Source organism: Gadus macrocephalus, chromosome 12 (assembly GCF_031168955.1).
Source record: "Gadus macrocephalus chromosome 12, ASM3116895v1".
Taxonomy (NCBI): domain Eukaryota; kingdom Metazoa; phylum Chordata; class Actinopteri; order Gadiformes; family Gadidae; genus Gadus; species Gadus macrocephalus.
In genome coordinates this window covers 1,443,042-1,469,367 of record NC_082393.1, presented here as the reverse complement: position 1 = coordinate 1,469,367, position 26,326 = coordinate 1,443,042, and the positions used below count along the sequence as shown (strand labels likewise).

General features: G+C 49.5%; 2 protein-coding genes across 12 annotated transcripts in view; one reads left to right on the top strand and one right to left on the bottom strand.

Moving 5' to 3' along the window:
- kif1aa (kinesin family member 1Aa) overlaps window positions 1-18,776 on the bottom strand; it is a 51,429-nt gene extending 32,653 nt beyond the window's left edge. For all 10 annotated transcript variants that reach the window (XM_060067204.1, XM_060067205.1, XM_060067206.1 and 7 more), the window contains exons 1-13: window positions 18,389-18,776; window positions 14,606-14,840; window positions 7,019-7,092; window positions 6,530-6,712; window positions 6,046-6,114; window positions 5,753-5,931; window positions 3,731-3,842; window positions 2,994-3,071; window positions 2,728-2,793; window positions 2,526-2,543; window positions 2,216-2,294; window positions 1,761-1,839; window positions 997-1,139 (exon numbers count right to left, since the gene is read on the bottom strand). In XM_060067204.1, the coding sequence (XP_059923187.1) occupies window positions 997-1,139; window positions 1,761-1,839; window positions 2,216-2,294; window positions 2,526-2,543; window positions 2,728-2,793; window positions 2,994-3,071; window positions 3,731-3,842; window positions 5,753-5,931; window positions 6,046-6,114; window positions 6,530-6,712; window positions 7,019-7,092; window positions 14,606-14,708 (1,183 nt within the window). In that variant the 5' untranslated portion in view covers window positions 14,709-14,840; window positions 18,389-18,776. The remainder of the gene's footprint in view (window positions 1-996; window positions 1,140-1,760; window positions 1,840-2,215; window positions 2,295-2,525; window positions 2,544-2,727; window positions 2,794-2,993; window positions 3,072-3,730; window positions 3,843-5,752; window positions 5,932-6,045; window positions 6,115-6,529; window positions 6,713-7,018; window positions 7,093-14,605; window positions 14,841-18,388) is intronic.
- A 1,953-nt stretch (window positions 18,777-20,729) lies between these two features.
- Window positions 20,730-26,192, top strand: zgc:103559 (Allantoinase, mitochondrial). 2 transcript variants are annotated; one of them, XM_060067255.1, is made up of 11 exons: window positions 20,730-20,978; window positions 21,582-21,733; window positions 22,156-22,270; window positions 22,925-23,071; window positions 23,222-23,267; window positions 23,448-23,541; window positions 23,822-24,008; window positions 24,357-24,495; window positions 25,271-25,443; window positions 25,671-25,703; window positions 26,014-26,192. In XM_060067255.1, exons 1-11 carry the CDS (start codon window positions 20,829-20,831, stop codon window positions 26,164-26,166), a joined length of 1,389 nt encoding a protein of 462 aa, XP_059923238.1. In that variant the 5' UTR covers window positions 20,730-20,828; the 3' UTR covers window positions 26,167-26,192. The 2 variants fall into 2 exon arrangements, with proteins under 2 accessions (XP_059923238.1, XP_059923239.1); XM_060067256.1 differs by having other exon boundaries at window positions 20,743-20,978; window positions 22,162-22,270.
- The last annotated feature ends 134 nt before the right edge of the window (window positions 26,193-26,326 follow it).

Below are 26,326 nucleotides of genomic sequence, written 5' to 3'. Positions count from 1 at the left end.
GAGAAGGAAGTGAAGAAGAGAGGAAGAGAAAAACAGAGAGAAACACAAAAGACACAGGGTGACATTTTAGGGAAAGAGTCTGTGTTGAACAAACTGATCACACTGATCTCTCCAAAAACAACAATGTGTTAGAAAGGCCAAAACCTGACCCAAATCTTTTGATTTGGCAGTTCAGAATTCCAGGTTGTCTTGAACACAACTCCATCACTCTGGGTCACATGGTGCAACCGCATCATCCAGAGGTTCAAGGCAGGCCAGACATTCTCGTGACAACATTGAAAGGATAGCTAAACATTAAATTCAAAATGCAGAGACGGATCCTCCTAAGGTCAATTATTATGTCACTTTTATATCTTAAGCGTAGTAGCAGTTTTTTACCAGAGGCGGAGCTGTTCCTGCAATTTGTATTTAGATTGTTAGCTGCTCTTTAACACTGGTGTAGTTTATGAGGACACAGAGGGTGAGACAACACTGAGTGTGGGAGGGGAGGAGAAGGGAGTGGTTGTGCAAACCTTGTGACGGACACTTGTACTATACATATTGAGCACTATCATTAGTCAGTATTTGTGTACTGTACCTTTAGATAGTCTGTGTCTATGCTAGGTGGGCAGGACAAGCAGGTGGCTACGGGTTTGAATCTAAGCCAAGAGGCTCTGGGTTCTAACCCTGTCGTCCGCAGACTACCTCCAGGCCTCCTTAATGACCCTAAAGACTCAACGCACCCTTAAAGACACTTTGGGAGAAGCCTCACAGTCATAAACAGACGGTTGTTAAACGTACAGCTGAATCAGCATGTTGGTGTGTGGGTCAAATCAAAATGAATAAATATGATAATGTTTGATTATTTCTGCTCATAATTATTACCTATAATAATAATTACCGATAATAATTACGACAAATCATTACTATTACCATTTTGAATTATAACAGTTCATAATAATTCAGAACGGGGGCCCCAGAACAGAGGGCCCCCAGTATAAAGGGCGCGGTCCTCACTCTCAATGATGTCCCCCAGGCCCTGGGCCAGCAGCAGGTCTCGGAGCCGCGACACCTCGTCCTTCAGCTCCCGCACCAGCCGGTTGTTGGGGTCCTCGTTGATCACCGCGTTGCAGCGGATCTGCTTGGCCCGGTCCGCGTACCTGTTGGGGGAGGAGGAGGCGTTCAGGTGGGTGGACGTCGAGGTTGGGGTTAGCTGTTAGCTTAGCGGTAGCTTGGTGTTAGCTTAGCGGTAGCTTGGTGTTAGCTTAGCGGTAGCTTGGTGTTAGCTTAGCGGTAGCTTGGTGTTAGAATAGCGGTAGCTTGGTGATAGCTTGGTGTTAACTTGGTGTCGGAAAAGGAGTCATTCAGGTGGGTGGCCTCAAGGCTGGGGCTAGCTGTTAGCTGTTAGCTTAGCGGTAGCTTGGTGTTAGCTTAGCGGTAGCTTGGTGTAGGAGGAATCATTCAGGTGGAAGGACATCTAGCCTTGTGTCAGCTGTTGGCTAAGCAGTAGCTTGGTGTTGGCGGAGGGAAGCTAACACCAACCATGCAAATAGCCTCTCCCATGGATACAAATTATGGGCCAAAAATTTGAAATGCATCCTTTGATGTGTACTGGTCTTCTCAAAACTCCCTCCTGGTTCCTGCTGTGTTGTCTTTTTTTTTGTCTTTGCCCTTCTGTCCTACTCTGTTACCAGTTTGAGGACTGATGTCCTTGAGTCTCTTGAGCTGCACCACATGATAACGTATCATTATCATCTCCTCATGAGAACGTGAAGCGGTACCTGAGGGTGCTCAGAGTCTCATCGTAGTTGATGTCCGCAGGACTCAGCGCGGCCACCATCGCCGTCCGGGAGTTACCCCCTGAGAAGAGGAGGACGAGGAGGAGGAGGAGGAGGGCGTCAATCAGAGACACGCCGGAGGTCATCGTGTTCTACCTGTCCTCTAGAGGGCGCTAGAGCCTTCACATTACCGGCGTGGGACAGGTCAGAGGTCAGAGTACCTTGATACATGAGTTGTAAGCTGCAGGATAAAATCCCCGAACACAAGTTATTTCCTACCTACATTGTGTCTTATATTGTGTAGTCTGACTCCCGCACAACTAAACTGGCGACGAGATGCAGCTGTGGATGCAGCACCGTTTCCAACGCGGTTTGGGATTTACACTTAGTACATAGTTAACAAAGTTTAACTTGGTCACATGGTTGTGTCGATGGTAAAGGCTACAACGTGGTCGTACCCAGGTTCTCTCGTAGGAGCCAGGTCAACACAGAGTCTCTGTAGGGGATGTGGTTCTCCACCTTCTTCTTCTTCTTGTTCTGTCAGGAGGGGACACAGAGAGAGGACACGTGTTGACGTGGAGCCCCTAGCCGCTGGAGGGGTTCACAACGTGGACCTCAACGAACCTGAACTTAGACATGGCCAAGTGAGGCTGGGCGGACTCTGAAGTCTGCCCAGCCTCACTTGGACATGAAGAAGTTCACTTCACACTGAAGTGCATCATATTTGTTAAGGAAAGATTGTTGCGTACGACCTCGACAACATCTTACCTTATTGGGTCCAGAGTCCTGAGAGGTGAAAAGAGCAGAGTGAAAAGGTTTACACATAACAGCCGGAAATGATCTGGTTCAAAAGTAAGACCAATCCCTCCAGACTCATGACGAGGTCACCTCAATGCAAACGACATGCATGTTACACCGATGCAAATAAATGTATCAAATACAGATGATGAGGTAAAGTCTGACTGCGTACCACTTCTGCCAGGGCGGAGATCACCTTTCCCAGGGTGGTGAGGGACTTGTTGATGTTTGCTCCTTCCTTTAACCAGACACAAGGTTCAGGTTAAGATAACACAGAGAACAGTACAATGCTAGTATATTAGCTATCTATAATACATATACTATATGCATTAGTGTAAGCATTAGTATGAAGCCCTATTTTAATGTTAACAGATATTTTGTAACAGCTCATTAGATTTGATGGATTTGAATGAGAAGCAAAGGATTGTGGGTAGTCACCTTGAGTCTGGTTCCCTTGGCGCCGGTGGAGTCGGCACGCTCGCTGCCCGCCAGGTCCACCAGGCTGATCTTACTCACCTGCAACACAAAAGGGGTCAGAACACCTGGTACACACCTGTCTACACCTGGTAGACACCTGGTGAGCACCTTTCTGCACCTGGTACAAACCTGTCTGCACCTGGTACACACCTGTCTACACCTGGTAGACACCTGGTGAGCACCTTTCTGCACCTGGTACAAACCTGTCTGCACCTGGTACACACCTGTCTACACCTAGTAGACACCTGGTGAGCACCTTTCTGCACCTGGGACAAACCTTTCTCTGTCTGGCACATACCTGTCTACACCTGGTACAAACCTGTCTGCACCTGGTGCATACCTAGTCTATACCTTGTACACACCTAGTCTATACCTTGTATACACCTAGTTAATACTTTGTACACACCTGGTACACACCAGTCTACATCAGGTAAACACCCATGTACAATTGGTGCATACCTGTCTACACCTTGTACACACATGGTAAACACCTGTGTACACCTGGTACATACATGGTTCACATCTATCTACACCAGGTACAAACCTGGTACACACCTTGTCTAAACCTGATACCTGTCTGGTAGACACTTGGTATACACCTAGGCTATACCTGGTACACACCTGTCTACACCTAGTCTACACCTGGCACACACCTGTCTATACCTTGTACACACCTAGTCTAAACCTGGTACACGTACCTTCTCTGAGGTGTTGTCTGTGTCTGCGTCGCGGCGCTTCTGGGTGAAGATGATGTTGAAGACGGCGTGGGAACGACTGCTGCTCTCGTTCATGTTGGTCGCCGCCACGGTCCTGCAGGGGGCGCACTCTGTTAAGATGTACCTTCTATATAGAATGTAACGTCTCCGACAGAATCCAAAGAACAGACAAAGTCAACGCTGATTGGATGTGTACAGTGTATAGGGCAGTAAACCAGCAGTAAACCAGGCAGTCACGGGCGGTTCAGGGTGGAGGGTTGTAAAGTGGGACTGCGGCAAAACGTATAAACATAGTAAAGTCAACAGACCAGAGTCGTTAAGGACCTAAAAAATAACCCTGGAGTTAGGATGGAACAATGATGGAGCAGTAGAGAACTGACACTAAGATCCTACTGAACCAACAGAGATCATATTAACAATTGATACAATTACACTAAAACGCTGCCTTCAGCCATTTTATTCCGTACAAATTTAAATTGTGTTTTGATTAAATCAAATCATCTTCAATACAAGAGAACCATCAGACTCAATCAAAACACAATTGAATAACAACAAAGTTGTTATGTCAAACAAAAATGGCTTATGGCCTATTTAATAATTAAAGATTAATGGATAACCATGCTATTAAAATCGGATAAGACTTAATTAATGTTCAGGTAACTTATATCATTAAGAAAATGATTAAGCCATAATTAATCCTTTCTTCGACAGCTTCGCTCCCTAGGCTGGGACAAGTGTCACAAATCTTGTTCAGTAGTAGAATTGCAAGGGCTACGAATTATAGAATAGTTAGAAGTAGGCCTTCAAGGTGTGTTTCGGATTAACGGATGACTGCATCTATCATACAACCTCTCCCGCCTCTTTAAATCAGGAAAACCTCTCTCTAAGCATCGCAATCTCACAACCCTTTGCAACACACAGTTTGGAGATTCAAATTGCTCATTTATCTGTGGGGCCATGGCATCCCCACAGATTATTATAATTTCACTTTTATGCTTGTTTTAATGATCTGAAACAGCAATCTTACCAACATACAGCATGTATAATGTCTTTGATGCCTCTGAACTCAGTGTTAACTCATCTATTCATAACCCTGCTGTTGGAGGCACAGAAAACCCATAAATGGGTCACTGGTTATTACTGTACTGTAGTAGAGTCCTGTGGTACTACAGATGACTTCAGTAAAGAAGAAGAAATCCTAGTTCATTCATTGAATCTGATGAGTCATTCGGAGTCGAACTCTGCATCCCACAATGCCTTGAATATCTTCACCAGGAAGCCTAAAAATTATGTGTCATCCACCAGATACACAATCTGGTGGATGCTGTGTACCTAGAATTACACACTCCCTCCCATCCTTGATCTGTTACTGCGGTACCCTAGTGAACTACACAGCACTGCGATGTGGTTCTCCGGTGTGCTCCAGTCATGGAGGTACCAAGCTGCTCACAAGCTCAAACAGCAGCAGATGTTACGTTTCTATGCTCTTCTAGATGTCCTGGTCACCAGCGTGGAACATGGACAGTACTAGGTCGCCAAATGCAAGCCTCAGCATTACTCACGAGTGTTCCCAAAAACTTTCTGGTCAGACAGCTGCAGCGAGTGTACTAGGGCTCCCTGGAGCTACTGAGCCTACTCCAGATGTTCTACAGCCAGGAGGAGTGAGTGTACTAGGACTCCCTGGAGCTCCAGATGTTCTACAGCCAGGAGGAGTGAGTGTACTAGGACTCCCTGCAGCTCCAGATGTTCTACAGCCAGGAGGACCGAGTGTACTAGGGCTCCCTGGAGCTCCAGATGTTCTATAGCCAGGAGGAGTGAGTGTACTAGGACTCCCTGCAGCTCCAGATGTTCTACAGCCAGGAGGACCGAGTGTACTAGGGCTCCCTGGAGCTCCAGATGTTCAACAGCCAGGAGGACCGAGTGTACTAGGGCTCCCTGGAGCTCCAGATGTTCAGGAGCAGCGAGTGCAGGGTGTGGTCAGAGCGGTGAAGCTGTGCCCCTCACCTGGCCTTGTTCCCAGAGTCCATGAGGTCCTGGATGTCGTTGTAGGAGGTGACGGCCAGCTTGGACAGGTCCTCCACGTAGGGGCCCATCAGAGGGTGCTCGCGGACCCGCAGGTGGCCCTTGTTCTTGGGGTTCAGCAGGTCACGCACGCGCTCGCAGTAGATCTCCATGTAGCTGACCTGAACGCAGAGAGAGGAGGTCAGCCCAGGGAGAGCGCTCCTCGAGCCGACGCTGTGGCGGCGGGAAGTGTTTCTGTGATGTCACGCGCCGGGCAGCCGATCCGAGGGGCTCACCTCCACGGAGTAGGCCATGTTGTTATCGATGTTGGTGTCGTTGAACTTGGTGAACAGGTCCTCACAGAGCTGGGGGCGGAGCCGCAGTTCAGACAGTATTAAGGCTGGACTTACTTAAAGACGACACACACACATTTAGATTGATGCTGGTTTCATTAACGGTGTGGGAAGCTTTACATGGTCTCAACAGCCGTCACACAGAGGGACGGTGAGAGGGTGAGAGGGTGAGAGGGTGAGAGATGAGAGGGTGAGAGGGGGTGAGGGGGTCAGATGCTGAGGGTGAGAGGTCAGAGGTCGAGAGGGGGTGAGAGGGTGAGGGGGTGAGAGGGTGAGAGATGAGAGGGTGAGAGGGGTTGAGGGGGTAAGACGCTGAGGGTGAGAGGGTGTGAGGGTGAGATGGTGAGAGGTCAGAGGTTGAGAGGGGGTGAGAGGGTGAGGGGGTGAGGGGGTGAGGGTGAGAGGGTGAGAGGGTGAGGTTCCTCACCAGGGGAATGATCCCTTGCTGGTCCTTGACGTCCTGCTTGCCCATCATGGTGTAGGACTTGCCGGCGCCCGTCTGGCCGTAGGCGAAGATGCAGACGTTGTATCCCTCGAAGGCGTGAAGCAACATCTCCTCCCCGATGTCTTTGTAGACCTGGAGCTGCGACGCAAAGTTGGAGTCCTCCGGCTGCACACGCACAGGGCACACGTGTTCATGTTAACATGTTAGTAGTAGTGGGAGTAGTTACTCACAGTAGAGTGGGACCAGTAAAGGTAGTTACTTACAGATGTAACCTTTATTTATTTGTATTTATTTTTTTCAGATAAAACAATTAGGAAGTTTCTTATTTTCAAAGTCGACAGTGGTTTGGGACCAGTAGGACTAGTTACTTACAGTGGTGTGGGACCAGTAGGACTAGTTACTTACAGTGGTGTTGTTACAGTAGGACTAGTTACTTACAGTGGTGTGGGACCAGTAGGACTAGTTACTTACAGTGGTGTGGGACCAGTAGGAGTAGTCGAAGTTGAAGCTCTTGTTCTCCTTGGGCTGCTTGGGGTTGAGGATGGCTGAAGGTTGGAGAGAAAACCCGGTCAGAGCAAGGCGGGAGCGGCTGGAACCGGATCCTGGCTGGCTAACGGATGCATTGTGCTAACAGTGCTAACAGAGCTAACATAGTGCTATAAGAGCTGAAAGTGCTTGCACTGCTATCGGTGCTAATAGCTGGACTGAATGTATCGCAATAAACTAACCACAAACACACAGCTAGAGTCGAACTACAGCTGTATCTTCTCAATGCCTTCAAAGTATTTCGAGCTAGCCATCATCATCGGACTCACAATGATGATAATGTACAACAGTATAATCAAAGTATAAATCACGTAGATAAACTGTGCCTTCATAGCTCTAGAGGAGTGACATCAAATCAATTCTTTTTTTACAACCGTTTCATGGACCAATAAAGCCCTGATACAGCCCGATAGGTGTGACATCCTGGAACCCGAGGCGCTTCCTGACTCACTGTCCTCCTCCTCCACAACACGAGTATGAATACGTCCGGATCGGCCTCCGAGCCCCCCCCACCTCCCCACCCCCCCCCTCCCCATGGAGCCAGGACCGGCTGTCCACTCAGGTAGAGTACAAGGTCAAAACAAAATGGCAGCATTTAAATAATGCACAGTCACAGAGGAACGCGGTCACGCCGCTGAATCACAGAGCGGTTCAGACCGGGGCAGAGATTGTCCACGGATCAAAACGGCCACAGATGAACCCTGAAACGTTTCGGACTGGACCCGAGTTCTGGAGACAAATTCACATTCAAATCTGGTCGCTTTACTGTCGGCTGCTTGAGACTCTACGGGCCGTTTCAACGGGCGTGCCGGGGGTTCTAACGGTGAAACATGAACTGGGATGAGTCACGGTTCCCAGAGGACGTTCATTACTGGGAAGCATTTCCTCCTGCTCTGGTTGAACTGGTTTCAGACCACCACGAGCTCTGCAGTCCAGCAGAATGACAAGAGATCTGGTTTGCCTTCAGTGATTGATTTGTCTCAAATTTGCATTTCCCAGAATCCTCTCTGGTGACTCATACGAGTTCCAGTATTCTGCTGGCACACGAGAAATATCTGTCTCTGTCCATCACCGTAATCTATCATCTCATCCAGGTATGAAAGCGACAACTAATTGTTTATATTTTCATTGTCCTCAAATGCACCTGTCGTGGTAACCAGTGTTACATAATGCCAACATTTCCTATTATTGTTCATTATGTAATCTTTGTAATAGTGCAGCTCTGTCTGTGATGAACACACACACACACACACACACACACACACACACACACACACACACACACACACACACACACACACACACACACACACACACACACACACACACACACACACACACACACGCACACGCGCAAGCAAACACCCATTATGTTGTTCACAGTCATTTTAAGAAGCAGCGCAGCATTGCTCCAGAACCGCGGTATCAGATGAAAACAGGACATGAGCTCTCAGAGATCAGAGACGACGTTCTCCTGTTTCCTCGCCCTCATCATTTAAAACACTGAGTGTCAGCACAGAGCCGGGACACCAAGAAGAGATGATGAAGTGATGAAATCATACCCTAACCAGAAGCTCACCCAATGAGCTTCGCCAGAGCTTGAACGCTAATGCTAACATGGAAAGAGTCAGGTTCAATGGAGGAAGTTAGCATCACGCTCAGACCAAGGACAGATTGTTGAGTCACCTAGCGTCCATATTCCATATTGGTTAGTTGGCTGGGAGAACCTTCTGTAATCTCAGGGGAAATGCCCTCTAACTGCTCCAGAGTGGGGAAATAGAGGGCTCAGACTAAGAGAATGGATGCGTCGAGTTGTCGTGGAGATTCTAGAATGTTCCCCCATCCAAAGGACCAAGATGGCCGCCGGGTGCACCAGGTCTAGAGCCGGAGCGGAGGGAGACCACGGTGAAGACCGGGTCTGTGTGTGGGGGGGAATTACCGGCACCTTCCTGGTGGTTTTAACCCAATCAGATTAGCGCCGCACCTCAACCACTCCGGCAGCAGTAAGGAGATTAAACCACTTCATCATCGGGGGGAAGAGAGAGAGCTTCCCCCAACGATATCCGGTCCAAACCGCTTCCACCACCACAGCCAACACCCCGCTGGCAACGGCGTCATCGCTGACATCATCCTGGACTGGAGTCCGAGTCACCCCAGGGGAATCATCCAGAGCCTCTGATTGGCTGACGGGATGAGTGGATGATTGACTGACAGGATGACAGGATTAGTGGATGAGAGGATGTGTTGGTGAGTGGATGAGTGGAGTAGAGGACGAATAGGTGAGAGGATGTGTGGGTGGGAAGATGACAGAATGAGGACGTGACGTCTGTGTGACTATGATTCCCAGCGTTGATTTGATAGACCTGGCGTGAGGCTGATTCTCTGCGGGGCTTTGAGCTTCACGGACGCAGAGAGAAGAGAGACGCGGCAGGGGGTTGACAGGGAGAGGGAATGATGTGCAGCACTGAGCCGCAGGTGGGAATCAAACCTGCCTCGCTGCCCCGCCGCCCGGCCACGCGGTCGGTGTGAAAGCGGCCACCTGCTGCTGATTCTAAAGGAGGGGAAAAGGGTTCAGTCCACCATTGTGTCCAGATAAACACCAGCTCAATGCTCTAATCTCTGCTCAGTCCACAGACAGTACTCGTGAATGAGTACTGTGTACATACTGTAGCAGTACTCTGTGTAATCTCTGCCGGCCTGTAAGTGCAGACATTGAATACAAACTGTTGGTTTAAGCAGCTGGTTTTGAGAAGAGACAGTGACGATGCAGCGCTGACCAGTGTTAACCAGTATTAACCGGTATAAACCAGCTGGTTTGAGTGCAGACAGTCACTACGCAGTGCTGACCAGTGTTGACCAGTATTAACCGGTATAAACCAGAGAGACACAGACCTGCTGTCTGCATACAGTAACTGATCTGAGACTCTGGTTGGCTGCTGGACAACATGTGACCGGGTCTGGAGTGTCACAGGTCACAGGTCAGGGGTCAGGGATCACCGCCCCCAGCGAACCAGAGATCAAATGAAAAGACACCAACGTGTTTGAGCTGTTACAGCTGCCACTCACTGGATACATACAGGAGATATGTATGTACAGATATGTGATATGCATATCTATATAGATATAGATATAGTTATCTATATCTATAGATAAAGATATAGCTGTATAGATATATTGATATATGATGAGGATGAGGATAAATACGATACATGTGATGAATAGTCCTGCATTAAATAAGATAATATAGGAAGGCAACCATGAGATAATCATGATATATTGGTGACTACATGACATAATCATGATGGATAGCAACATATATAATATTTATGTTTAGACATGCGCCATGTACAGATATGTGTGATCCATGACATAACCATGATGGACAGCATGAGATACGTCTGCAAAGTGCCGTCGTTGCGAATGGAGCATTCATGTTCTGACATCATGAATATGTGATATGATGTCACGATGATGAGTAGTGAGACTCTAATAGTGATGCATGTACATACACGATGAGCAGCCGCATAGAGGGCTGGAGGCCTGGGCCGCGCTTCATTATTAGTTCTTCCTTACAGAGGGGGAGGGGGAGGGGCTCAGGCTGGGAGTCTGCATCTTAATGAAGACACGGGGGGGGGGGGGGGGAGGAGGAGGGGGGGGGAGGAGGGGGGGTGAGGGGTGAGGGGGAGCAGGGAAGGATGTGTCTGCCAAGGGCCTGTCAGACTGAAAAGACCCAAATCACTGCCTGCTGCCATTCTCTGGCCCGCTGGGAGACACACTGGTCGCCCCTAGGAACGAGGAAAGGGAGAGGGGGGGAGAGAGGGAGAGAGAGAGGGTGTGAAAGAGAGAGGGGGAAGAGAGAGAGAGGGAGAGGGGGGCAGAGGGAGAGGAGGGAGGAGAGAGAGAGGGTGTGAAAGAGAGAGGGGGAAGAGAGAGAGAGGGAGAGGGGGGCAGAGGGAGAGGAGGGGGAGAGGGAGGAGAGAGAAGGGTGTGAAAGAGAGAGGGGGAAGAGAGAGAGAGGGAGAGGGGGGCAGAGGGAGAGGAGGGAGGAGAGAGAGAGGGTGTGAAAGAGAGAGGGGGAAGAGAGAGAGAGGGAGAGGGGGGCAGAGGGAGAGGAGGGGGAGAGGGAGGAGAGAGAAGGGGGGGGAGAGAGTGAGAAAGAGAGAGGGGGGGAGGGAGAGAGGGAGAGAGAGGGAGAGAGAGAGAGAGGCGGGGAGAGGGAGAGGTGGGAGAGAGAGGGGGGGGGGGAGGAGAGAGAGTGAGAAAGAGAGAGGGGGGAGAGGGAGAGGGGGGAGAGGGAGAGGGGGGAGAGAGAGTGAGATAAAGAAAGAGAGAGGGGGGGGAGTGAGAGAAGAAAGGGAGGAGAGAGAGGGAGGGAGAAGGGGGGGATAAAGAGAGTTACGAGAGAGAGAGCGTGGGCGGGGGGAGAGAGAGAAGAAGAGGGGAGTAGAGGTGGGCAGGGAATGAGAGAGAGAGAGAGAGAGAGAGAGAGAGAGAGAGAGAGAGAGAGAGAGAGAGAGAGAGAGAGAGAGAGAGAGAGAGAGAGAGAGAGAGAGAGAGCGAGAGCGAGAGCGCGAGAGAGCGAGAGAGAGAGAGAGAGAGAGAGAGGGAAGGCTGAGCGAGGAGGGAGACGGACAGGAGACAGATTGCGTTCTGCTGCTCCAGTCTGGGAGGAACAAGGCCTCATTCATCTGGAGTCCATCGTCCTGCCGGTCCCCACGGCCACAGCCAGGGGACCGGCCCTTTAACGGCGGTGTGTGCATCTGTGTCTGTGTGGGTATCTGTGTGTGTGTGCGTCTTTGTGTTTGTGCATTTGTGTGTGCACACATCCAGAAAAATGCAGTAAGTGCATATGTGTGCGTGCGTGCGTGCGTGCGTGCGTGCGTGCGTGCGTGTATGCGTGTGCACGTGTGTGTGCACGTGTGTGTGTGTGTGTGTGTGTGTGTGTGTGTACCACAGCTCAGGCTGGACATTGTTTCGACATTGCATCGAGGAACGCTCCAGAATTAGGAGTATCACTGCCTAGCATGCTTGCTTGCTAATTCTAGCTAGCATGACGGGTCAGTTTTTTGCCACGGCCCGTCCAAAGATACACAACAAGACATTTAAGCTTTCGTATTCGATATCTTCAGCTGTGAGAAAAACTGCACTGTAATATTTTCAGGGCACTTGCTATTGGAAGGACGACATGAGTTTAAAATGTGAACCATCTCCCTCACAGCTGAGCAGTAGAACAACAACAGGACCAACATGGCGTCTGCGTCTCCGGTCTCCCTGGGCTGGGCGGGGCTACGCGGCTAAATTAGGCCAAACTGTAAATATTTTAGGACGGCTCCTCCATTATTAAGCAGCAGCTTTAACTTCTTCACAGATTAGAGATCAGGTATCTGAAGCCACCTGCGCCGTAATATACCTCAGAGACTTCTCCCGCATACCCGGACATCTCCTGCATACCTGGACATCAGCACAACTACCCTACGACTAGCATGTATACCCTGAAATCAGTACACATACCCTGACGTCAGCACACATACACTGATACTAGCATGCATACCCTTATAACATCATATATACCCTAATACTACCATATATACCCTAATACTACCATATATACCCTAATACTACCATATATACCCTAATACTACCATATATACCCTAATACTAGCATGCATACCCTTATAACATCATATATACCCTAATACTACCATATATACCCTAATACTACCATATATACCCTAATACTAGCATGCATACCCTTATAACATCATATATACCCTAATACTACCATATATACCCTAATACTACCATATATACCCTAATACTAGCATGCATACCCTTATAACATCATATATACCCTAATACTATCATATATACCCTAATACTACCATATATACCCTAATACTACCATATATACCCTAATACTACCATATATACCATAATACTACCATATATACCCTAATACTATCATATATACCCTAATACTATCATATATACCATAATACTACCATATATACCCTAATACTATCATATATACCCTAATACTATCATATATACCATAATACTATCATATATACCCTAATACTACCATATATACCCTAATACTACCATATATACCCTAATACTACCATATATACCCTAATACTACCATATATACCATAATACTATCATATATACCATAATACTATCATATATACCCTAATACTACCATATATACCCTAATACTACCATATATACCCTAATACTATCATATATACCCTAATACTACCATATATACCCTAATACTACCATATATACCCTAATACTACCATATATACCCTAATACTATCATATATACCATAATACTACCATATATACCCTAATACTATCATATATACCATAATACTTTCACCACACCCTAACTCTATCACACATACACGTACGTATCTGAAGTCTGATGGGACAAGGAGGGGGAAAGGGGTTCTGCAAAGCATCATTTGCAAACAAACAAAAGCAGTAGTAAACTGCAATAAAGTCTAAACCCTAAACACTCTCAAATCCCCTCTGAGAGCTTCGTCCACTCCTGTGATTGGTTAATTCTTCGGTGGACCGTCTCAATACAGGAACAGGAAACAGGAAACATGATGGAGCTCCGCCCCTTCCTGTTGCTGGGTTCCGGCCCTGTGCCGTCTCCCCCAGAATAATACAACACAGCAGGACTGCTGGGTCCAGGGTTACACATACCTTAGATACCCTATCCCAGGTACCCCAATTCCACCCAGATACCCAACACTTATCCCAGATACCCCAAACCCACCAGTATACCCTGCTCTGGCCTCTCCTCCGTACCAGACCCACGTACCACTGGCCCAGTGTCCTGGTACTGGACTAACAGCCATTTGTTTCGGCTCGAAGATATGATCAGCAAAGAGACGGGGTCCTGATTAGAAGAAGCGTTCCACCATTATGTCTCCCAGCCTGGATCCCTGTCCCATTAGTAGATAAAGGTCCTTAATAAATATTGGTTCCCTTTCTCCAGGGATTACAGACCTCTCCGTTATCACGGCAGTGGGTTTAACGGATGGCGCGAAGAGAGAGGGCTTAGTTTATTACTTTTTCTGTCTGCTCTTTTTTCCTCAGTGGGAAAACGAACATCAATCACAGTAAAAACTGCCCTGCATCAACTCTCTCCTTAGGGCGAACAGGAGAGAGAGAGATTACTCAGATCAACAGTACTCTGCCTTTAAAGACTGTCCAACATCAAAAGACCCCTTAAAACGATTAACACTGCTAGTCCCCGTAAAGACTTCCCATCAACAACCGCCCCACTGTGTACCCTTAACCCTAACACCAACCATCCCTATAAACCCAAACCCAAACCCAAACACCACAAACAACAAAAACTCAACGACCGCTTTTCTGGGAGTGACGGTCGAACATCATCCATCCCCAGACTAACATCTACGATTCCTGCAGTGACTGTGAAGATGACAGGCAGACAGGCAGGCAGACAGACAGACAGCAGACAGACAGACTTACTGGTGGTGTTCCCGTTCATCTGGATGATGCACTTGCTGTCCTTGCCCGTCTCCCTGGAGTTGAACGGCCGGACGCGCACCGCCACTTTGACTGAGGCCGCCATGGCTCCTCCTCCTGTCTGGCACCCTGGGGTGGGGGGGGGGGGGGGGGGGCTGTGGTCCTGCTCAGGGGGGCTGGGTCCTACTCAGGGGGGCTGGGACCGGCTCTGAGGGTCTGGGTCCGGATCACTGCAGATCTAGAGGAAGAGAGTCATGAAGAGGACTTGATTCATCTTTTATTGTGCTACTTATGAGTGTGGTTGGAAAACACGTCACCAAGCCATTTTTTTAAGTATTATTATTATAAATAGAATAACTTTATTGTCATTGCACATGTTACATGTTATTATGGTAAAATTATTATTAAAAAAATTGCTAATATCATCATAGGGGGCGCTGTAGCTCATGGTCAAACCCTGATGACCACTTCCCACTCGGGTGGCCATCTTTCTACTATCTAATATTCGGGCCTTCATTGACGCTTAACAGTTTTGCCTTAAGGTCCGATAGATTCTGTACTTTGAAGCTTTGGAACACCTTGAAAAAAATCTGAAAACGAATGTGTGTTGTGTTGTGTTGTGTTGTGTTGTGTTGTGTTGGAAGGTATGTTGTAAGGTGTGTTGGAATGTTTGCTGTAACGTGTGTTTCGTTGTACTGTGTGTTGTGTTGTAACGTGAGTTGTGTTGTAACTTGTCTTGTGTTGTATCATATGTTTTGTTGCATCATGTGTTGTGTTGTTAGGTGTGTTGTGTTGTAATGTTGTTGTAACGTGTGTTGTAATGTGTGTCGTAATGTGTGTTCTCTTGCAATGTGTGATGTGTTGTAACCTTGGTTGTGTTGTAACGTGTGTTGTGTTGTTAAGTGCGTTGTGTTAGTCAGATCCATTTATAATGTTGTGTCATGTTAGTGAACAACGTGTTATGGCTATGTGTGTCCTTATGGTTATGTCATGTTATTACATCGTATGTTGACCGACACGTTATATGATCACCTATCATGGATTGATTCATCATGAGCCATTCAATTAATGTGTGTTATATAGGTCATATTCTGAAGATTGTCAATCAGCAGATTGTGAATCTTCAGCCACCGTGGGAATATACGGGTGTGCCTTTTCTTAAAAACCCTTAAATTGATAAACAAATATGTGAATACATTATAAATATAAAGACGTTGATATGGTTGCCTGCATTTGTGTCGTGTGTGTGTGTGTGTGTGTGTGTGAGTAATGTGTGTCTAGCATGAGTGTGTGTCACATGTGTGCAGGGTGTGTATTGTGCGTCTAGTCTGCATGCTTCATGTGTATGTGTGTAGTGTGTTTGTACTTGTGTGTGCGTGTGTGCGTGTGCGTGTGTGTGTGTGTGTGTGTGTGGTGTGTGTGTGTAACATGTGGGAACAAAGCGTGCATGGTCAGCGAGGGCCTGGGCAGCAGAAGTGCAGCCACAGCTAAATGTCCGCCTGCCTCCAGCATAACAATAGACCCAGTATGGACACACACACGTTACAAATCACACACACAAATGTGCGCACGTACGTACATACGTACGTACGTACGTACGTACACACACACACACACATGCAAACACACACACACCCATTACAAATCACACACATTACAGCACACACACACACACACACACACACAACCATTACAAAAACACACACACACAAATGCACGCACATACACACGCACACACATGCAGACACACACAAAATGACCAAACACGCTAATTAAAAAAAAACTCACATGCACGTACATGTGACACACACACACAAATACTAACAAACAAATACATAAAAAAACACACACGCACACCCCTGAATTCATTTTAGGGCCACAGAGACGAGGTCAGGGGTCAAACCCACCAAGGTCATCTCTGCTCTGGGTCTCCTAAAGCATTTGTCATTAAATCACCGCGCTAATGGATGGAAGGGGGGGTCTATAGTAACACACACACACACAAACCCACACTCAGACACACAGACACACACAGACACAGACACACACACTCACACACACACACACACACACGGGAGGGGCCGCCCTAACTATGCTCTGATTGGCCGCCACGAGAGCCATTCCTAGGAGTGGCCGATCAACAAAGAGCGAGATATCGAAATCAAACGTAGTGTTGTTGAGTCCCCCCCCCCCCCCCCCCCCCCTCCCCGGTTCTCCCGGACCCCTCCCCACTATCCCCGTCTGGCCCCGCCCCCGTCTGGCAGTAGGCCCCGCCCCCAGCGCTGGTATCACTGGGCCGGGCTCTCTCTCGGCGAGTCCTAATGGATGGAAGTCGCGTGTGAAATCGATCGATGAGTCAGACGGCCCGAGGGCGTCCATGACTCACGGGAGGGGGGGGGGGTCATAGGGAGGGGGCGTGGGGGGGGGGGGCATGGGGGGCACGATGGTCCCCTCTGGGTCAAGCCCCCGCCCCAGGGGGGGGTCTGGCTGAAGGACAGTCGGGGCGCAGGCCGCGGTTCTGGCTGTGAAAGTGCTGTGTCACCCCCGCCACTTCCTCCATCTCCCCCCCCCCCCCCCCCCCCACCCAAACACACACACTCACAGCCCGCCCGCCTACACCCAAAACATGTGTGTGCGCACACACACACACACATTCAGAGAGTGTGTGTGCATGTTTATGTGTGTATGTGTGGTCATGTGAGTGGACGTGCGTTTGCGTGCGTACGTGTAAATGCGTGTGTGTTGGTCACTCGTCCCCCCAGGGGTTGGAAACATACGATGGGTTCACAGAACCCACTTTGTGTGTCTGTGTGCGTGTGTGCGTGTGTGTGCGCGTGTGTGCGCGCGTGTGTGGAGGACCAGGCTAGTAAAGCTAAACTGCTGGAGCAGGATATTGGTCAACAGATTCATCAAATGATATTTGCCTGGGGTCGTAAAGGAGAGCGGCGACAGGGTTGTTCTGAAACACTGCTCCACCTGGCACCACCCAATAAATAGCACTACCTCTACCCAACCCTGGCTGGGGGGGGGGGGGGGGGGGGTATTGACAGGCTGGGGGGTGTTATCGTATTGGTTTACATGCAAACTGCGTCACACTTTGATGTCTCCAAGCCTGCGTTTAGTAGAAAGGTGTCCTGCCGTTAAAACAAGAAGTCTAGTGTAATCCTCCGGTGAACAGAGGCATCCGGACAGTACCTCATCCGATGCAACCATCACCCTGACCGGTAGGACTACATTAGGGGCGGAAAATTAAGTGAGCTAGGCCTGTTTGTTTGAGTTATCTGGGCATCAAAATAATGAACACCAGCTTATGTTTAGGAGCAGACATGGTGAGGCTGTCCACGGCACAGTACCCAGCCCAACGCCTCTGCTGATAACAATGGACATGGGTATTTAACGGGCTTTTATTCATAGATACGTCGTTCGTATCTCACCCCAGACGTCTTCCACCTGACACGGGCTACGACACATGAATACGACACGGCGTTCGTCAACATGGATTCCGCCTGTCATCGCATAATAAATACCGCGTACACAACGAATCAAATATAAAAACAACACGATATCCACAGTGAATCACAACCGTTAGATTGAATGACAACACGTCGGTGTGCTCTAAGAGCCAGGGGTCTGGTGACAGCTCCGCACGGCCGCACCCTACACCCCGCTACACCCTCCTACACCCCGCAGGATCCCGGGAGGATCCGCCGCCCGCCGCACAGACGCGCCTCGTTAAAAATGCATCGGCGCCTCATCACCGGAACAATGAAGGGGGATGAGGCTCACCTCTCGGCCTGGTCTCTGCGTGGGCTGGCTCCTCTCCTGGAGCCCGCTCGTTGGCTGCTGCTGTGTGTCCTTGGTTCGTGTTCACCATCCACCCCCACCTCCACCGCCGCCACCCACCGCCTCGTCTCGTCCCGCTGTCCCGCGATAACGACACTATCCTCCGGTCAAAACGACGCCGTCTTTGCCCCCCGACCCCCTTCCGTCAAGCACGGGGAAGCCAAGGTGAACGGATACCGGAGAGCTCTGTTCTGGAGCCCCCGGTGTTAGGAGAGAGAGAAAGGGAGAGAGAGAGGGAGAGAACGGTGAGGCTACACTCTGGCTAAGGGCAAAATGGCTCTGCTGTCTCCTCCCTGCTGCGCCTCCGAGAGGATGCTGAGCTCTGTGGTGACGTCAGCACGGAGAGAGCGAGGGAGAGGGCAGCGGCGATGCGGAGGAGAGAGAGAGAGAGAGAGAGAGAGAGAGAGAGAGAGAGAGAGAGAGAGAGAGAGAGAAGGGGATTAGGATATCAAATTGAAAACTCACACGAGTCTTAACTGCAGATAAATAAACGATCTTATGTCCGTCAAACCGACAAAGAACTCAACTGTATATTATCACATGTTAAACTACATTACGCTCAGTCAGTATTAATACACTTGTTTCAAATCAAGATGATGACAAGACAGCTTTTGAAAAGAATGAAAACATTTAGGCCGCATGCATTTACATTAGACTTGCAGTGTTATTTAATATACACATGTTATTTAATGTATTATATATTATATACCCTATATTATGTGTTGTGACAGTGGTCTGTACAGATGAGTACTGTGGCTGGGTTGCCAGGTTGGGCAGGTATGTGACAGTGGTCTGTACAGGTGAGTTCTGCGGCTGGGTTGCCAGGTTGGGCAGGTATGCGACAGTGGTCTGTACAGGTGAGTACTGCGGCCGGGTTGCCAGGTATGTACACCTCCAGGGTCCACCAGCCCTATGAGCTGCAGGTAACCTGGAGAACAGGTGAGCTCAGGTTACCTGGAACACAATGCAGACGCTTTCAATGACACCTCTCTCTCTCTCTCTCTTAATGTCAATGTTGAATCATTCAGTCAGCATTGAAAGTTTGAACAGCAATGAAAGGCCTGTTTGTCTGCTGGTTGGCTGGTTAGCAGAAGGCCTGTTTGTCTGCTGGTTGGCTGGTTAGCAGAAGGCCTGTTTGTCTGCTGGTTGGCTGGTTAGCAGAAGGCCTGTTTGTCTGCTGGTTGGCTGGTTAGCAGAAGGCCTGTTTGTCTGCTGGATGGCTGGTTAGCAGAAGGCCTGTTTGTCTGCTGGTTGGCTGGTTAGCAGAACCCAGTCGACCCCAGGTGAAGGCCAGCTAGTTTTAGCACGGGAGCATGCTACTGGCCTACCAACACACAGCCGCCAGCAGCATCTAAATCCAGGGCCCGGGGCCCTGAATAATTTATAGTGCTGAACGAGCCACTGCCCGTTCAGGCACGGTCTCTGACTGGGACGTGCGTTTAAAGACCTACCGACGAGTGCATTTAGTTTTCATGTTTTTATTAAAAGTGTTTTAGGTCTGTCCAGTATTAGTAGTATTTCCCATGAGAATGGTCTTGTTGTGAATGTGATGGATGAACATTCAATACACGATGTGATGGTGTAGAAGCGAGGGCTTCAGTCAGAGGCGGGCTGCAGCATCTGTGGTGAGACCTTCCACCGCCACTGGGGGTCGCTGTGGGGACATTTATCTTGATACATTTGTCCAATAAAATCAACCAATCAAAGATCAAATCAAAAGATTTAATCAATTAGTTTTTTGATAAGATTGGTACTGGGTACTTGATATTGGTTGATGAGAATGACAGAGTATAAACTATAGCTGGAACCCAACCTTCAGTAAGAAGTGTCCCCTCGTCAGGAAAATCAAGGTTACATTGAGACCATCGTGTGGAGGTGCGGACAACCACTTATGTCTTAAACCAACTGCTGAACTCGAAATAAACAACCTTTCACACATTTATCCTGAAACAAATGTTCATTAAATACTGACTGCAATTGGAAAAGGAATTGCAGTCCATAAGAAAATCGAAATGGCAGCAATTTCAATCTCAACCATACAACAAGTCGTAACTCGCGATCAAAAACGATCAGAACCAATGTTCAGTAAATCAGTCGGCTTCAAAGCGGCTCAGGGAACCTCGCCGTGTTCGCTCATAAGCCTCGGTGTCATCAGCATGGCGGCATGCTCACGGAATATTACGCACACATTTCTCCAGAAAACGCACATTTGGCGACGCGTCCAGTTTGCCTCCGAATCAATAGAGGTGACGTCGGGTCAGGAGGCGGAGTTAACCGCTCCTGTGCTGCAGGCCTCCAACATGCTGTCACACATCACACAGACAGGTCTGCAGCATCTCAGACCTCCCGTTGATAGACAGCTGTCAACGTCAGTCGTCTGAACATGGAGCTCGGTGCGACCGTCTGGGCCGTCAAGAGCCGCCGTGTGCTGCTTGGTGACGTCATCCAGCCGGCAGTCATCTACGTCAGAGACGGGAAGATCCAGAGCGTCCGGCCCGGCAGCGCGCTTTCCGAGGACGAGGATTCTTGTGAGGTGGGCTCGTGTTCAAATAACGATCAGTCATCGGTGTTCAAATTCACGTTCCTCTGGTCGAGTCAGACTGGGAACTGACCTCCCAGTCAACTACCTGTCGGGGGCATCATATTCTAGATAGATGAAAACGAAAGCTAGACACTGAACAATTATAAATATCTATAGATAAAGAGAAATATACTAGAAAGCAATGTATATTACAGGGTAGGCTAGCTAGCAAATAAACAAAATCCAAATATGTGCAGATCCTTTTATGTGCAGAAGTCAAAGTTGTGCACAATTAAGAGGTACAGTATCAGTAGCTTGTGATCATCCCTCGATATGTTATGTAATTAAAATACATTACATAAAAAGTTATTAAAGAGTTAATAAAAAAATTACGAGGATACAGACGCGCTACGAGACGAACAATAACACGATTGACACGGTTTATAGCCATTATCAGCAACGTTGTCAATCAATACCTTTGAAAATGCTGTCCCGTTACCGATATCACAGAGGCTACACAATTTCGTCATCGCCACGACCTCCCCACTCGTTCATCTCACCGGTGACGTCCCCGTGGTGACGCCACACTCCCTGTGTTTGTGTTTGCGCGGGCAGGTGTGGGACGTGGGCGACCGGGTGGTGATGCCGGGCCTGGTGGACAGCCACGTGCACGTCAACGAGCCCGGGCGCACGTCCTGGGAGGGCTTCTGGACCGCCACGAGAGCCGCCGCCGCCGGGGGGGTCACCACCATCGTGGACATGCCGCTGTACGTGACTTCCTGCTCCCCCACCCCATGATCAGGGGGTGCATTTACATTCAGGTTGTTTATCAGGTGCTTCTATCCAAAGCGACTTACAATAAATACATTTGCCAGAAGAAAGAGAAACAACAATACATCACTGTCGGTACAGTAAGGATGACAACATACGTATAATATACAATACGTGCGGATGAGGGCTGTGGGGGAGTGTCTTTTGCTCGGGGCGGGTATAGCAGTGTGTTCGACTCCCAGTACCAGCGGGTTCTGGGTTTGAGCCGAGCTGAGATCGAGTTGGCGTCCTTGTGCTAAGCTGCCCGTCTCTGTAAGGATCCCTGGACGTCGTTTAGGAGCAGTACAATCTGGGGAGTACCTAAATACATACGGAGACCCTTTTTTTGAAATGTGTCGTGTACCTCCTGTTCCCATAGCAACAGCATCCCCCCAACCACCACGCTGGGGAACCTGGACGAGAAGATGTGCGTGGCCGAGGGCCAGTGCTTCGTCGACACCGCCTTCTGGGGCGGGGTCATCCCGGGGAACCAGGTACCGTGATTGGTCACGAATCGGCAGCCGCTGCCTCGCTCGTCTGTCCAATGGGAACTGTGGAGAAGTGCAACAAGAGGGAATAGTTCAATAATGCTTTAATGTCCCAGAACAGGGAAATGGGACACACACACACACACACACACACACACACACACACACACACACACACACACACACACACACACACACACACACACACACACACACACACACACACACACACACACACACACACACACACACACACACACACACACAGTGAACAGGAGTTCAGATCAAACTAGGGTCCAACAACTGAGTGCAAAACGTTGTGAAGCTGACAGGGTGGAAGTTGACCCGATGCCAGTTGGACCAGGTTTCTGTTGGTCATCCTAGCAGGAACTCTGATGCTGCAGTGCCAACTCATTCAGGAGCCAGTGACACTGTAGAATAGCAGGAGCGTTTCTGCAAAGAATCGGTGATGTCACGATGAGGTACCGGTGATGTCATGACGTCCAACCAGTTGCTGTCGATCAAAAGTGTAACGCTTTGATATCAGGGCGGTGTTTTGACCTTCGGCCAGGGTGTAGACCTGGTCCTGGATCAGCTCTGTGTGTTCCTGCCGTCCCCCAGCTTGTTAAAGTCCCCCCCCGCTGGTTCCCCTCTCTACAGCTGGAGCTTCGGCCCATGGTCTGGGCCGGCGTGGCGGGCTTCAAGTGCTTCCTGATCCACAGTGGCGTGGACGAGTTCCCCCACGTGGTCGACGCCGACCTCCACGCGGCCATGCAGCAGCTGCAGGGCACCGGGAGCGTCCTGCTGGTAGGCCACGCCCCTCAGGGCCCGGACATCACTTCCTGGGTGTGATGTCCACACCCAGGAAGTGAAACTACCCACTTCCTGCCCTTGACCTCTATACCAGCGTCTGCTTAAAGAAGGAATGGTGGTCACGTGAGTTTTGTGTTCCCCTAGTTCCACGCTGAGAAGGAGGTTCCCGAGACGATAGAGGAGAGCGGTGGTAAGTAGCTAATAAAATAGTCCCGTAAAGTACATGCGATGCTGCCAGGATTGACCTCCAGCCATGCACTGGTCCAGCCAGCACCATAGCACCCAATGAGCCAAATCCAGACGGGATGTCCAAATCCAGTCGTGGACTTCCGGGAGCTTTATGAACCTGGCGTTTCTCGTGTGCCTTCAGACCCGTGTGAGTACTCCACCTTCCTGCGGTCGCGGAAGGACGTGATGGAGGTGGAGGCGATCCGCACCGTCACCCAGCTCTGCCTGCAGTACCGGTGAGAGCCACAAGACGCTCACCAGCAACACTGCTAGGGATCGTAACCTCCACTACAGTACTGCAGTGATACTGACACCACAACATACTTGACAATACGCAACGATAGGACGTTTGGAGAGCAACGTCTGCTTAATGGCGTCATAGTATAGCAGTAAAAACAACATAATTGTCCCATTATCAGGGGGGGGTTAGGCTCTTCACACCCTCAGCCCTGAGGCTCTGGGTTCAGATCCCAGTGTCCCTCTGAAGTCTCCGACCTCTGACCTCTGCCCCCACAGGGTCCGGTGTCACATCGTCCACCTGTCCTCGGCCGAGCCGCTGGCTCTGATCCGGGGGGCCCGGGCGGCGGGGGCCCCGCTGACCGTGGAGACCACCCACCACTACCTGACCCTCTCCTCCGAGGACATCCCCCCCAGGGCCACGCAGTTCAAGTGCTGCCCCCCCATCCGGAGCCAGGCCAACCAGGTAGGCCCACCGCCAGGCCCGGCGTCGGGCGGGCGCCCCCGGTGGTCCGGCAGGGAAGTGCTGACAACGTGGCGCGTCTGACGAGAGACCGGAGTGTGTTCTTGTTGTCGTGTACGTTTGTGTTGTCGTGCGGATGCGTTACGTTCGATGTCATTAAGACCCTGAAGCTCAGAGTCAGGACTCGAGACTCGTTCAGACCAACATGTATCAGCCTCTTAAAGACCCGTCATAGCGTGACTATCCTTCACTATTCCACTAGCCTTCATCAGAGTTGGTCTCCAGGGTCCAGTGGTCCCCCGGGGCCACCGTACTCTAACGCCGCGGTTGGTGGGCTCTCTGGTCCCTCAGGAGCAGCTGTGGGCGGCGCTGAAGGCCGGAGACATCGACATGGTGGTCTCGGACCACTCCCCCTGCACCCCCGATCTCAAGAACCTGGACACTGGAGACTTCAGCCAGGCCTGGGGAGGGATCTCCTCCCTGCAGTTTGGTAACCACCGACAACGTCACTATTCAATAGTAATTTACTAATTAAACTTCTTTATGTCATAAGACGCAGGTAGGGTTAGGGGTTGTCTTGCTCTGTGATGCCTACAGGTAGAATTGAGGACATTGGGAATCTAACGCCAAACCTTTTAGAAGCTTTCTATCCTATCGCTTCTATCGCTGGCTGTCACTCATCTTGGCAAGGCAGGGAATACCTGCATGCCTGCACAATACTGGAATCATAGTCATCGTCTGACTCTAAGTACGGTAAGGTAGATGTTTGCACCTGAACTTTACCTAGTAGACCATTAGGTCTCTTCTCCCACGTGACAGTTCAGACGGTGTGTGTGTTTGAGTAAAGTCCACGAGAGACAAACAAACAGCCCAGTCTGACAGTAATAATCGACAGGTTCAAAGTCTCCCGTCTCTTTGAAAGACCTCCGCTACGAACCAGAAAGCTGGCAGCTTAATGTACCAAGAGAATGAACATTTATCCAAATGTTAGTCTGGATATGAAGATCTATCAGGAAACTCAGGAAACACACAGCTTTCTAGCTATTTTACAATCGTGTTATTTAGAAGAGCCTTTTATCCAAAGAGGCTAATTATACGATAATGTAGGAAGAAGTTAAGACATCTTTCTCAAGGTCGCCCCTCTACAGGTCAGGCTGAGGACAGCGGGGATGGAAACCACTAGAACCCCCTCACCACTAGAACCCCCTCACCTCTAGAACCCCCTCACCTCTAGAACCATCCTGTGTGTTCTGTGTGGTTGGCAGGTCTGTCACTCTTCTGGACCTCCGCGAGTGGGCGGGGCTTCCAGCTCTCGGACGCGACGCGACTCCTCTCCCGGAACACGGCCCAGCTGTGTTGCCTTGACGACCGCAAGGGGAGCCTGGCGCCGGGCTACGACGCCGACCTCGTCATCTGGGACCCGGAGCGGGAGTTTGTGGTGCGTGTTAAAAAAAAAAAACGGTTATTCACCGGAACTACTTCAAACGCTGCCTGAATATTAAGCGCAGCTCTCCGACTTACAGCATGAACTTGTCAAACATTCTAGAAACACAATCATTGTCCTTATTGCACATGTTAGCATAAACGCCCTAAAAGACAGGACCCTTCTGTGTTTTTACTAAAAGCCAACTTCTAAGACTATTTGTTCTTTCCTCTTCTGTCCAGGTCCAGGAAGGAAACATCCACCATAAAAACAAGGTACGCAAACACCGCCCTTGATACCATCACCAGGAAGCTACGATACGCTAATCAACGAAAAGGGCCCCTATTTCGTCACCCAGATCAGCCTACCATTTGGTACAGTCCACTAGGCTGATAGGCTGATCCACCATTATACATCTTGGACTCTCCCACAGGTGAAGTCTCCAAACGGGGAGGTTGAAAGGCTTGTAACGGCCAATCTCATCACACCCGGGGGAAAATAGGGGCCCTTTAAATGTAAAGCTACCCAGTCTTATACCCAGTCTTTTTGATCAAATGTGTGACCTTGCGATGCGTCTTCCTGCAGGTGACGCCCTACCTGGGGGGCACGCTGCGGGGACTGGTGCACGCCACCCTGGTCCGCGGCCAGCTGGTCTACAGAGAGGGCTCCTTCTGCCCCAAACCCTTGGGCAAGCACCTGCTCGTCTCTCCACGACAGCCTCAAACCCCCAAACTCTGACCCTAATAAAACCGTTTTATAACTCAGACTGCTGCCGTGTTGTCATCATTTGGAGAGATGGGATTTTTCAAATTAAACGAATAAATCTGGATGTTGCCATGACAAAAAATGTATAATAATCACATGATCAAAATCTGCTGCATAAATAATTCAAGCATAT